The sequence below is a fragment of the Melanerpes formicivorus genome, unplaced genomic scaffold, assembly GCF_026170545.1.
Source record: "Melanerpes formicivorus ecotype bairdi unplaced genomic scaffold, bMelFor1.0.p_v2 SCAF_74, whole genome shotgun sequence".
NCBI lineage: Eukaryota > Metazoa > Chordata > Aves > Piciformes > Picidae > Melanerpes > Melanerpes formicivorus.
In genome coordinates, this window is record NW_027142426.1 from 467,503 (window position 1) to 481,429 (window position 13,927).

Consider the following 13,927-nt stretch of genomic DNA (forward strand, 5'->3'; position numbering starts at 1 on the left):
AATGTTTTTCTTGGAGATATCCTCTCTTGTTTCTTCGGCTGCTTTTTTGCTATAAACTTGGCTTTCAGTTAGGATGACTGGTTGCGTGTGCATGGGCAGCTGGTGGGAGTAATTGAAGGAGAGGAAAGTGCTTTCTATATACTTAGTACTTGTAGAGGTTTATGGCAGTCACTGAAGTAAATCACAGACTCAATACTGGCTGGTGATTTTTGCCATAAAGGAATCAGAAAGTTTTGGTTGCATTCTTCTCTAAAAGGCATTATGAGAGTGATGAGTGTTGAAAAAGGGAATCCTAGAATCCTTCCAGTTGGAAAAGACCTTTAAGATCATCAAGTCCAATGTCTAATTCTACCAGCCATCACATCAATGTGTCTTTTAAACAATTCCAGAGATACAGGTTCAAGCACCTCCCCAGCGAAGAAGCTGCTTCTAAAATCCAACCTAAACCTTGCCTGGTGTAACTTGAGGTCACCTGTTACTTGGGAGACGAGATCAAGCCCCACCTTCCTATAACCTCCTTTCAGGGATTTGTAGAGAACAAGGACATCCTGTGAAGAAGGTCTCCCCTTTAGCCTCCTTCTCTCCAGACTAAACAATTGCAGTTCCCTCAACTGGTCGTCATAGGACAAGTGAAAATATTTATTCTGTTGTCCCTTGTGCAATGCAATCCAGCAAAGCCTGATTGTACTTTATCAGCCCACTTGAGGAAGAATAAATAAATCATAATAATCAGGAAATAAGGAATCCCCTGGTAATTCCTTTCGGAGACTAAAAAGAGAGACCTTGACAATTAATGGCTGGGTGTAAGTTACCATACATTTCACGCGCACAAAACCAGTGATTTTATTTTCTCCTTTCCTTTTCTTGCCTTTTTCTGCCCACATCTTTGATTGTGCCACCCGTTTCTTGCAGCGGTGACCGTCTGTCCTGATCGTGATTTTCCCTGGTGCTGCTGGAGAATACAGTCCCGGGGGCAGCTCCGAAGCCGAGCCCGGGGCCGCGAGGACCGGGGCAGAGCGCGTCCCTTGCCGCCTCCTGTGGCTGGAGGGGCCGCGGCTGCGCTGTGGGGCAACGGCCATGCGGTGGCGCCGCAGCACCGCCAAGGAGCCGCGGGGTGATGCTACTGCGGGGCAAGCGGGGCCGCGCTTGAGAGGGGAGGTGTCTGCAGGGCTAGAATCCAGAAACTCCTCTCAGTTGTAATTTAAATGGGGAGGGAAAAAAAAAAAAAAAAGCCTTTGCCGTCTTTGTGCTGTATTATTATTATTACTATTATCAACAACAACAATAATATAATCCTAGTGGATGAATAGAATAGAATAGAATAGAATAGAATAGAATAGAATAGAATAGAATAGCAGATTGGAAGAGACCTTCATGATCATCGCGTCCAACCCATCAACCAATCCAACCCACCTAAACAACTAACCCATGGCACCAAGCACCCCTTCAAGTCTCCTCCTGAACACCTCCAATGGTGGTGACTCCACCACCTCCCCAGGCAGGCCATTCTGATGGGCAATCACTCTCTCTGTATAGAACTTCTTCCTAATGCGTACATTTAAAATTATTTTTACACCCTTTTTAGGGTGCATTTGCTGTCAAAAATACTTTAGTAACTCAAGAAACTCTAGTAATGATATTTCATTTCAAAAAATCAAATATTGCTGTATCAGAATGCTCCTATATTCTGCATTTGGGGTTGAAGCTTATTTCTGCAGAGTGCTATTCTATTTTTCATGAGAGACTACATAAAATAGGATGACATAATTTTGAATTTTATGTTGCATTTTAAACTTTCACTTACTGTTTGGAAAAAAAACAAAACAAATTGTTTGGGAGTTCAAAAGCTAGTTTTGGGGTTTTCTAGGCAGTAACCCAGTTTCTGAGGCTCCTTACACAGGCTTGAAATGTGAAGATGAGGACAAAGTTTATCAGCAGCAGTTATTTCAGATCTAATTGCTTATCCCGTTAACACTTGCAGTGTGCTAGGTGTTACTCCATTGAATTTTCAAATGCAAAATGTCATGATGATACAAAGAAATGGGTTTGCTGAATGCAAATAAGAGGAATGAACAGGTGACATATACTTTTTACATACACTTAAAAACAACTCCTATATTAATTGTGGCTGATTGCCTGTTACTGTAACTGTCATTGTGTAGTCTGTTAATGTTGGTGCTAGAGGAAAACTGCTTTCTTAGGAAAGTGTAGTGGGATTACAGAGAAATTAAGGAATGCTGCTGAAAGATTAGTGTCTGCCATCGTTACAGACTGACACATTTGTGAATCTTATCCTGTGTTAGGAGTTTGTACTGTTGCATCTCAGTCCTAATATTTGTGTGGTTTTCAATGAATAATAGCAAAATTGCCTGCAGATTTTGTGAAGTCTGTGGCTTTTTTGATCTGTAGTTGGCAATAGATTTTCTATTTTCATTCAGGGAGTAAAGAGACATTGCACACACACACCCCTCCCCCCCCTGTAATTATCAAGTTCATTTAGGGTAGAATACTTGAAGTTTCTATCCAGGAGCTCAAATTCATTATTTAAAGAAAACATGAATTCAAATTCTACCACTTTCTTGATACTTGTAAGACTAACAATATGTTATGATCTATGAATTAATCTAATAACATCTATGATGGCTAAAGATTTTGTAATATTTTGGAGTTTAAATAAAAATCCTCTGTCTGAGAAGACTGAGGTGTATTTTCATGTTGTCAGGGTAAATTCTGGCAACCTAGTAGTGGTGATTGTTTTGAATGACTATATGTAAATGTTCCTTTTATCACTGTAAACCAATTAAATTGATATGATGCTTTCTTTAAAATGATGTACATCTTGAACTTGATTACTCTTAATAGAGCAAGTTACATATAGAAATCAGAGCCCAGGTATATAACACGATAACCTCACCAACGTGTTCTGATGATTCAGCCACCTAAGTTATCATTTTAAACGTAGAATGTTGACTGTTGTGATATATCTCATTAGCTTAAAGGACCTGTTTTGGTTTTTGGCTTTTCTTTTTTAAGATTGCAGTAAATTCTGGGAAAATTTCTTTCTCCTAATATAGAAAACCAGAGAAATCCAAGTCTCAGGGGAAACATTAATGCCCCACTTAAGCAGTGTTAGCCTTTCATAAGCAGCAAATCTCATTTCTCTCTGGGGAGTCCCGCCTGGAACGTAAGATAACCTACACTTACCCTTGCTTTATTCAGCAACTCCATAAAACTCTACAGCTGTAGCTGACAGCAGAATATTTAAATGATTTGAACAGTGTAAATGCCTCACATTCATTTAAATAACTGAAGAATTCAATCACTTGAATGCCAATGATTATTCCTATTGGAGTTTACATTTCAAAAAAGACAGCCCATCTGAATCCCTGTGAGAGCATTAAATTGCTATCTAATTAGAAGTGCAAAATTACATATATTTAAAAGATAATTAAAGGTTTGAAGGCTGTTGAATAACTGGTTGTACATATAAATGAATCACTGAAAATTTGTTAGCAATATGTGAAGCTTTCTTTTATTCTTTGCTTTCAGCTTTGAAGTTAGGTATAACCGAGCTCATGGGTTTAAGTTTGGTAGTATTAAGATAAAGGCAGATGTTTTTAATTATTTCTACTCAAACCCCAAATAATTATAAACAGCTGCCAGTTTTACATAATCCCAAATGATAAGGTCCTGAGAATGCAAATAAAATCCTAAATAAAGGGGTTGGGTGTTGGTTTTTTTTTCCAGTGGAGTAAATCACATACATGTTGCATTGCTAATCAACCGCAATCCACCTGAAAACGTGAGCTCAGCTGATGTGCTCTTTGTCCATTCTGTAGGTGTGTGACTTAAAGCTGATTTTTGTGTTTGTTTTTACCTCACTTCATATATTTCTGTGTTTTGTTCCATCAATTTAAACATTACTGCACCATTTGTAATGCAAACACATTATGAGTGTAAGTAGATGGAGTAATTTAAATACACATAAGAATTATGTGGCATAAGAGTTATTTTCTTCTATTACTACGCCAAAGAGTTCTTCTGTGTACATGGTAATTTTAATTATTCCTACTTTTTCACTGCCTGGAAACTTAGAATTGCATTATTCTCTCTTCTTTAGTAAATGACATGGCTCCTGTTCTCAGCTTTGCTGTGCAGTATTTCTGCAAATTTTATAGTGTGGCACTATTTCACTGCTGTCTGGCATGAAGAATCAGTTCAAAATAATGGTTTTTTAGTGCCAGCCATAACCTAGGAATTTCTGGATTAACATCTTAAAATAATAGGCTTGTCATGAAAGTCCCATTTTGGAAAGGTCACTTGTTCTTCCTATTTTTCTGAGAAAACCAAGATATTACCTCTTCTAATATTAAAATGAGAAACTATGTATAGAAAGCAACTTTGGTTTTGACTGGACACCTCTGGGTGTTCTACAGATTCAAGATTAAGCACAGATCAATAAAAGATCATAGCAGGCCACAAACTAGAGGCAAATCAAGAAAGTACCACAAAAGATAAACGAGGATCATGTGAGCAAGAAAAACATACCTCAACAAATGAAACAAAAATCTTAAACCCCAAGCAGTAGTGATTTACATTGGAGATAGGATGCTGCATCAGATGTATCACCAGGCAGAATGTTTTGAAGCTGTATAGCATGTAGTGAGGGGAAGCTCAGCCACTTTCAGGTCAGGTCCCCAGTGGGATTTTGGAGACTGCACATTCCTGGATACAGTCAGATTGTGAAACCTCTGTATGATGTGACTCGAAAGAGAAACAATTTCCACTGGGGACCTGAACAACAGGCAGCCTTTGACCAGATAAAGCAAGAAGTAGTTCAAGCAATGGGTCTGGGACCTGTCCGAGGGGTGGTTTCAGCTGAAGGTCCGGGTCACACTTACTGGGTAATGCAAGAGAATTGTGAAATTCAGTGTATTCCACAAAGAAATTTAACTTTAGCCAAAAGGGTTTAATTTCAAACTGTTGTGCGGCTACACCGCGTCCAAAAGAAGGATCAACGAGGAATCTATGGTGCACGAACCCTGAGAGCCCTGAGTCAGCAGGTGATGTTATATAAACAGGTGAAGAAGTGAAGGGGTTTCTTCAATACTGGTTTTTTGATGGTGGGTTTTTGTTGTTGTTGTGGGTTTTTTTGTTTGTTTGGGGGTTTTGTTTGTTTGTTTGTTTGTTTGTTTTATATGAGAGCATGAATCAGTCTATTGAAGTGATTTCTTCTATCTTCTCACAACATTCCACTGTATTTTCCACTATCTTGTCTTTGTTCCACAGTGTAGAAACTCTAAGCATTTAAAGATACAAGCATTCTTTTACTAATGATCTGATGTTGAAGGACTTGATCCATATTTAAAGCAATTTGGAATGATTACAATCCTTGTTGAAAAGTAGAAAGGAAGTGCCTCACTCTTCTTCCTTTCTGTGCACATTTATGTAGCAGAGAGGCATAGCTCTTTTGGAGAAGTGCTTCACTCAGATCTGTACTCTATTTTTCATTTAGGAAAAGAAGCAGTGACATACTCATGCCTTATTCTACCCAAAGGTGACACATTTGAAGGACTGGTAACAGAAGCCAGTGATACTGCTCCTGAAGCTGGTGTAAACAGAGGTTCCCTTTGCACAGTCACTCAGTAAGGAATAATGTGCCTCAGAAGTAATCTATGCTAAGACAGATAATTGGCCATGTGGATGTTAGGTTCAATGTCATTTCCATTCAAACAGCTGCAGGTTTTGCATTAGGTTAATCATATCGAGACTAGAAAATGAGTGGTTGTATTAGTGTCCAGAATCTCAGCAAAGGGAGGCAGCTGAATAACTAGGTAGACCGGGGAATTGAAATAATGGCAACATAAAAAACCCAGAAACAGAGTGAACAACTATATGGGGAAGTGTGTAATTTCAGTTAATGATATGTGGAATTCAAATGCAGTAAAACATTTGTGTGTGTGCATGTGTGTGTTCAAGCTTGTCTCCTTTAAAAAAAATAAAGGATCATTCTTAGATCACGTTTAGATTAATATGTTATTTTTATTCTGAAGTACTGTCAAAAAGATGAGATTTAATTGATTTGTTCTGTGTTTTAGGGTTGGAGGAGTATTTTTAGTTCCATTTCACTACTTTTGTACATAGCATAGTAGTATGGCAAGGAGGAGCTCTCCCTTGAAATTGTTTGATCTTTCTGGCTTTTTGTTGTTGTTTAGTGGATACTTCCTCGCTACAATGTTTTCTCACAGTCAGTTCCACAAGTGTGCCTAAGCAGGATGCTCCCAAGGCTCTTACCACTGCACTTACTTTCTCCTGGTTCCCCTTATCCAGATAGAGCATGTCGGAGAAATTCTAGTTGCCTTAGACCCAAGGTTTGCAGCTGTTAAGATGTAGTTTGCTCCCTTTGTGATCAGATTGTTACACTATGACTTTATAAACACGTGGAAGGTCATATTTAACACAGATGGTTTAGGACTGCTTGTGTTAAATAAATAAATAAAATATCAAAGTAAAGATTTTAATAATGGCACACGTAAATGGTTGTATATGGGGTGGTGAAAAAACTGTGATTCAGTCTTTAGAGAGTACATGTCACATGTTGTTTGAATCATCCAGTGCTATAACAGTTTGGCTAAGCCTCAAATAAAAGATAACTGAGTAAGATAAAGCTCATTCTGATTACCGCGCAAAATAATTTCCTGTATTCTTTCCACAAACAAAACTGTTAGAGCTATCAAGTAGTGTTGAGCAGAGTAAAAGTGTCTTGTCCTGCAGTCCAGATATCCAGGACTACAGTATAATATCACCACACATTTTATACTGGCCAAAGTAGATTAACAGCACAGAGTTTAAATCTAGGTCTTTTCCTCATGCACTTAAATCAGAGTAACTTGGTAGAGCTCTGAGTTTCTATCTTTCCCAGTGGGTCTCTTAATAATTTGTTTCAATGCTTTATAATAATCTTGCAGATGGGCTTGGCTTCAGCTTTCAATCAATATTTTCTACTTCACTCATGAGTCTAGAAAGAAGCTAGAGAAGAATGGTCAACTGAACAGTAGTGTTAAGATAAAGTATTTTACCTTTGATCTACTTGTTTTTGACCCTAGTTACATAAGCATAAAGATAGGTAAATTTCATAGTATCATAGTATCATTCAGGGTTGGAAGGGACCACAAGGATCAGCTAGTTCCAACTCCCCTGCCATGGGCAGGGACACCCCACACTAGATCAGCCTGGCCAGAGCCTCATCCAGCCTGGTCTTAAACACCTCCAGGGACAGGGCCCCAACCACCTCCCTGGACAACCCATTCCAGGGTTTCACCACTCTCATGGTGAAGAACCTCCTCCTCACATCTAGCCTGAATGTCCCCACTTCCAGCTTCATTCCATTCCCCCTAGTCCTATCACTACCTGAGATCCTAAAAAGAAGATAATGTCTTCACAAAGAATAAATTTTTAAGCAAAGTTACCCAGATGTATCAATTATTGTGATTTGATTTTTTTTTTTTTTGCATTCTCTCCTTGCTGAAAGTTGTTTTTATTTTGTTTTCCCTGCCATTTTTCCCTTAACTATAATATGAATCTACTCCTCACTTATTGAATTTCTTTGTAGATAATTAAACTGTAGCCCCTAAACTATAAGAGCTGAACAAGGGATTAGGCATCTTGACGCTTTCTTAGTTCCTATCTTGCATCTGTTTGAGAACTGTGCTTTCAGTTCAAGTGCTTTATAGAACCTAATGCTTGCTTGAGTATTGGGGTTTTGGCTTTGTTTCTCCTTATAGGATTTTCAGAGCCATGAAAGTTTCCAATTCTGGCTTTGCTTCAGAACTTGGAATGTTTTATCTAGATCTTCATTGATTGCTTTTGGATTTTGTTTTTGCTCTTTGAGTGGAAGTTGTACTAGGTGAATATATGTAATTGGAATAAATACAAAACATCATTGTGATGCAAGTAGGTGAAGTTTGAAGCCTGCTTTTGCTATCAGACACGCAAAATCAGCTCCTGTTGTCAAAAGTAAGGATTTGCACATGTCTGAGAATGCAGTACGGCCCAGAAGCTCTTCAACATCTGTGAGTACGGATGTAATTAAACATTGGAATCAGTACAGGAGCTGTTTGCTCTAATCAAATGATCCCAGCTAACTTCTGTGTAACACTTTTCAGCTCTCAGCATTTCAGAGCTTGGCTGTCACCATTTCTATCCTAGAATGACAGAATCAGATCAAAGATTTTCTTGGTTAATTGGTGCAGCCACTGAGAGTAGACATAGCTGCTCTTTGGAAAGATTAATGAGAATAGTGGTATAACTGTAACCATGAAGAAAGCCTTGCAAAACATAGCAACAAAAATCAAGCCCTACTAATGAACTGGACGATATCCTCTCATATTTTATTCTTGTAAGAGCTATGTTGGCTGCAAATGTTGTACTTGGGTATTTGGGTATATCTATCTCTTTGGCTATCAAAGCTGTCACGTAGTAAGAATTAATCATAGCACTGAGCTGCTTGAATTCACAGTCTACTTTCTAAGCATGTGCTGAAAGCAGAAATTCTTTACATCTCTCTACCCATCTGTTGAGGCCAGAAGTAGATAACACAGTTTTTTCCACGAATTGTGGCTTCATGCAGAGAGGGAAGAAGAGCACATGAAAGTGACTTTCAGTTGCATCTGCATGAATTCTCAGAACTTAAACTAAGACTTCCCAAAGGAATCATCTGTACAAATAATTGGAGTATCCAGGTTGTTATGAGCAAAACTCTACAACATTACCAGTGTCTCAAAATCTCTTTGTGGTTAAGATTCAGTAGTCAATGTTTTCAACTGCTTGCCGCTCTTTAGGATGATATTTGTCATGCAACTTTTTAAATATTGTGGTCTAGAAAAACAGCTATGGGATTTACATGATAATCTTTCAATTTAGAGAGTAAAAAGTATGGAGGGGAGTAACTTTAATACCCAGAGAGGAAGCTTTTGCTTTGGCCTCTATATTCTCTCTGTAATCTGCAGAATGTGATTGAAAGCTCCTGCACCACTGGCACCAGTGATGAATTGGCTGACTCAAGCGCTAACAGGTTTGGTTTATGGTATAGTTGGTCCTGCCCTGAAGGAGATGAATCAACTATATATACTGCCTTACTGGTACATTGTCTATCCTTCTATGATGCTGTTGTTGGGGAGTTACGAAACCATTATGGAAATTTTTTACAGTATTCCAGTGTCTCATGTCATATTTAGAAGGACACGTGGTTTTCCCTCCCACTTACATGTATCATAAAAGATAAAAGATCAGATTTCACATTAAGCTGATCCTCTTCCAAATATATATATATATAAACCACATATATCCTCAAATTTTTTCTTAACCAGTTATGGGGTTTATTCACAAGCCTTCCTAAATTGTTTTTTCCACCAACCAAGTGTTTTGGGTTTTTTTGACTAGTAGGCTCTCAGATTTTGAATATTCAGCAGAGGGCAGAATTTCCTACATTATAAACACCTCGGTGCCAAATCAATTTGTCACTAGAATGTTTATTTTAAATGTGCTCTTTACAATGTAACAGTGACTAGTGATAAAAACCTATAAATTATCATTATTAATGTATTGCTTTTTCCCTTATGAAGTTGTAGATAAAATGTAGTATCAGTAAATGTTAACACCATATTTCCCAGGACTTGTAACTTATCTTGTTTAAAGAGAAATGGGTAAACATTTTGTTGATAAGCTTATAGTAAATATAACTTCCTGTACAGCTGAAAGAGCTAGTTTGAGACACTTAACATAAACTACAAGATCAAGCTCTCATGTATTTTCCATATGGGGAAAAGGTACGCCTGCTGAGTTTTACTTCCCAGTGTGTCCATCAAGCAAAGCTTTCTATCATGACAAGAGGTCATGCAAATAATCGTGTGATGTAGGTTTTTAGTACACAGACAATGTTTATGCAGCAAAATGGTACACTTTGTGTGAATGAAGCTACCTACTGTTGTGTCTGTTGCAGACAGTCAGCATGCATCCAGCATATTTTGAAAATCCTCCCATACAAAATGTTTGTGCAAATAAACAAATAAAACAGAGTGTGCTAAACATGCCACCTTTCTTATGCCAGTATGAAGAGGGGAAGAAACGAAGAAAACCCAACTACAGCAGTGTGGATCTCTCTGAGGTTGAGTGGGAAGACAGAGATGATGTGGTAAGTGGTGTTTTTTAAAACCGTCAGCAGACGTTGTTACATCCTACAACTATAGCTGGAAACTGTTTAAGTAGTCATTAGAGAGGCCACCTGACTGCTCTCAGGAAGGGAAGAACAATAGCTCCTTTTACTTCATTCAGAATTTTATAACTGTTTTGTGTTGGTTCTTCCTTGCATGCACATACACCGCAAACACTTGTATCTTTGTAGCTGTGGTAAGACTCATCACCCTTTCGTTCTCCATGTATCCCATTGTGTATTTTTTCTGGATAGCAAATATAGTGCTAGGGAAGGGAATAGAATATCTCTTTAGAGGTGGCCCAGACAACTGCTCAAACTCAGAACTAAAGGAATGAGTAACTTCTCTGCATGAGATCCTTGTTTCCTTAGTGGAAGTAATGAGAGCTGTTTTCCTTAACATACAAAATAAAAAAACATTAGATGAATAAACAAAATTGGATTATTTGATGTCTGTTCAGAGCACAGATTCACTCCATACTCCTAATTTCAGACATGTGTAGCTACAGAAGCATGCATTCTATGTCTATCAGCTGTTAGGCACACAATTCTTTCCATTAAACTCAATTTTCAGAGCTCCATCTACATTGCAGCTCACACTTTATCTTATTCTTTCTTACCTTGCAGGCTTACCCCTTTCTGCAGTACTGTATCAAAAGTTTTCCTTGTGTCCATGGCTTAACCTTTGCCTGGTCTTTCTGTTACTTCCTCAATAAATCTGATTTGTTAGGCATGATTCGTTTTGTGTGAATCCATGCTGACTGTCCTTAATTAAATCGTAACTTTCCAGGTGTTCCCCTTTCTGTCCTGTAATTTAGTTTTTCCCTTAAGTTCCCTACTGCCAAAGTCACGACTGCATGTCTGTATTTTTCATAGATGTCTCCTTACTCCCTTCTCAAATGTCAGCACTGTGTTAGTTTGTCTCAAGTCCCTCATACTTCTGCTTGTACAGAGAGGTTTTAAGTATATCCACTGAAGGTTCCCATATTTACTTTGTCATGTCCTTCTGAAATCTGGGATGGATCACGTACCACTGCCCCGGAGTCTTGTCAGTCTTCAGATGTACTAATTTCTTGATCCCTGTTCTGACATAAGTCTATGGTTTTTTTTCTCTCTTACCCAATATATATCTTACATTCCTGCCTCTCTCCACCCCTTTTGCGAATAGTGAAACAGTTCTGTTAGGTTTTAGGCAATGTCTCTTTCATGAGGTGATAGATTGTCCCCATCCTCTTCTAGGAGGTCACCTTGCTTCCTTAGTTAAAATTCTGTACTGGAGTGTGCACTCAAAACTTCATATTTTATACCTTGATTTTTCTCTTGTCTTTGATCATGTATTATGCAATTAGTTTCTCTGTGTATGACCTTTAGAAATTTCCTCTCTATTTTCAACTATTATTGCTGTAGTTAAGTGCAGCTTTTAAACCTTCATGGATTTTTTGTTGCTTTGTTATTGCTCTCTGATTTGGTTTGGGTTTGTTTTGGTTTTCCTTTTTACTTCTTCAAAAACATTCTCTGCATATTTTTTCCAGTTTAAATCTCTTGGTTTTATTCATCTTAGTAGAAATTCAGTGATTCATTTAATGTAACATTGAACTATTTTTATATATCTATATATAAAACTATTTTTTTTTAAACCTATAGCTGAGATTGTATCTGAATACACATGAAAAGCACAAGGTCCTGATTCAGGTTTTTCTAAGTGTCTAAACAGGAATAGATGCAGCATTAACCAAATAAATTTTTGCAGATAATTTTAAATGTAAATTTGCTATATCCTAACAAGTTTTTTGTGTTTGTGTGAAATAATATGCAAGTCCTTTATACCATATCGCTAAGACCTTCACTGGGGCTGATGGTCAGAAATAGAAGAATACAGGAGAAAGAAACATAAAGTAATTGAGCTAAAGGCAGAGTCATAATTACTTAAATTCATGGAGCTTTTCTGATATAAGAATCCAAATTGGTGCTCAAAACGTGTGTGATTTTTGTTGATCTCTTGTAATAGAAAATTCTTTAATATTACTCATAGTGAGTGGAAATGGCAAATATTGCATGGGAGACTTAAAACTTTGTGAAGTCACTTATTGACTTGAGAGCTACATGCAGCTCTGCTTCACCCAAGGCCTTGGAGTTGATGTAGTTGATTTTTTCCAAGCTTGGGTAGTAAAAAGCATTGTTTATTCATATGTAGAGGGAAAGAATTAATGCATTCATATAGCTGCATTAATAACATAGACTTCCACTGGTATATTTTTCTCCCATGAAACACTGATGGGGAAGCTGATTAAGAAATTTTCTTACTTTTTACCACACTAATTTAATGGTTACATAGTTTTCCAAGAATATAGAATGATCTCATACTATAGCAGTGAAAATGGGTTGCTAGCAGTTGATTGGAAAATATTTAGTTGAAGGACAAATAATGCATATTGCCCTGAAGGGGTGGGAAAAATCATTTTCTCTAGTCATCTGATAAGGGAAAGGTGGCAGAACTAAGGTTAGAAAGCTTTTCACCATGAAATAGCATTGGTGTGAATATATATTCATCATCATTCATCATTGATTTTCTATATTAACAGTAATGGCTACCTTGCTCTTACTGCTTTTTCTTAGAAATAGAAGTCTTAGCATCAGCTTATTAAACTAACAGTGTCTCCCAGCAAAGTTTGGGAAGATGCAGTACCAAAGACAAGAAGTTTTGATTTGGACAGAAACCTTTTTCTTATTAACTAACTTCTTACAATTATTTTATTATCATTTCTAGCTGAATGAAACTTTTTTTTTTCCCAAATGAAAAAAAGCCCATGAATGAATGTTTTGGGGCTTGAAGCCAGCTGAGGCAGTACTTATTTTATGCATTCGAGGAGGGAGATGAAACTGCAGAAGAGCTGAGAAACCAGATTACAAAGCCAAGAAATGTAATCACAGCAAGGAAAAAAAAAAAAAAAAAAGGAAGAAAAGTAAAACTCTAAATCCCACATGCAGACTTGATCTTAAACACTACTGTGAGTTTGGAGGCCCTTTTAGTAAATCTATGACTTGCCTGAGGCTTGAGGGAGGAATGAGTCTTAGACAACTACAGGCACCAATAGGAGAAAAATGAAAACCATGTTAAAGATAAATGGAACTGTTCTGTAAATACTAGAAAGTAGATGGTTAATTAAGACCAGCTCTCCAAGTCCAAAACCACAAAACTGAAAATGGGAAACTATTTCCAGAATTGCCTATTATGTATTTAAAAGGAAAAAAAAAAATCTACAGTAAAATACATGCTTTATTTTATACATGCCTCCAGCTAGAAATTATTCTTTTACACTCACTGACAGAAGAGTAAGACTGTTAATTCAAATCTAGATGCCCCAGAATTAAATTTAAAGAGCTGCAAAGTTTGCAGTTTTTGATAGTCCTGCCATGCCGAATTTGTTCATGGGAATAAACCCAGACATTTCAGTGGCAAGTGCAGTCGTTCTGTTTTACCTCCATACTAACTCAGAAAGCCTGCAGAATGCATTGATACAGATATCGTCACATCGAAACACTTGAACGTGTCCAGAGAAGGGCAACAAGGCTGGGGAGAGGCCTTGAACACAAGCCCTATGAGGAGAGGCTGAGGGAGCTGGGATTGTTTAGCCTGGAGAAGAGGAGGCTCAGGGGTGACCTCATTGCCCTCTACAACTACCTGAAAGGTGGTTGTAGCCAGGAAGGGGTTGGCCT

The 13,927-nt window shown here is 37.7% G+C and overlaps 1 protein-coding gene across 5 annotated transcripts in view; it reads left to right on the plus strand.

Annotated features, from left to right (window-relative positions):
* The window catches only part of CACNA2D3 (calcium voltage-gated channel auxiliary subunit alpha2delta 3), a 432,799-nt gene that overhangs the window by 321,720 nt on the left and 97,152 nt on the right, over window positions 1-13,927 (plus strand). For all 5 annotated transcript variants that reach the window (XR_010990518.1, XM_068163805.1, XM_068163807.1 and 2 more), the window contains one exon: window positions 10,109-10,192. Coding sequence is in view for 4 of the 5 variants with exons in the window: in XM_068163805.1 (XP_068019906.1) it covers window positions 10,109-10,192 (84 nt within the window). In the remaining variant the exon portion in view is untranslated. The remainder of the gene's footprint in view (window positions 1-10,108; window positions 10,193-13,927) is intronic.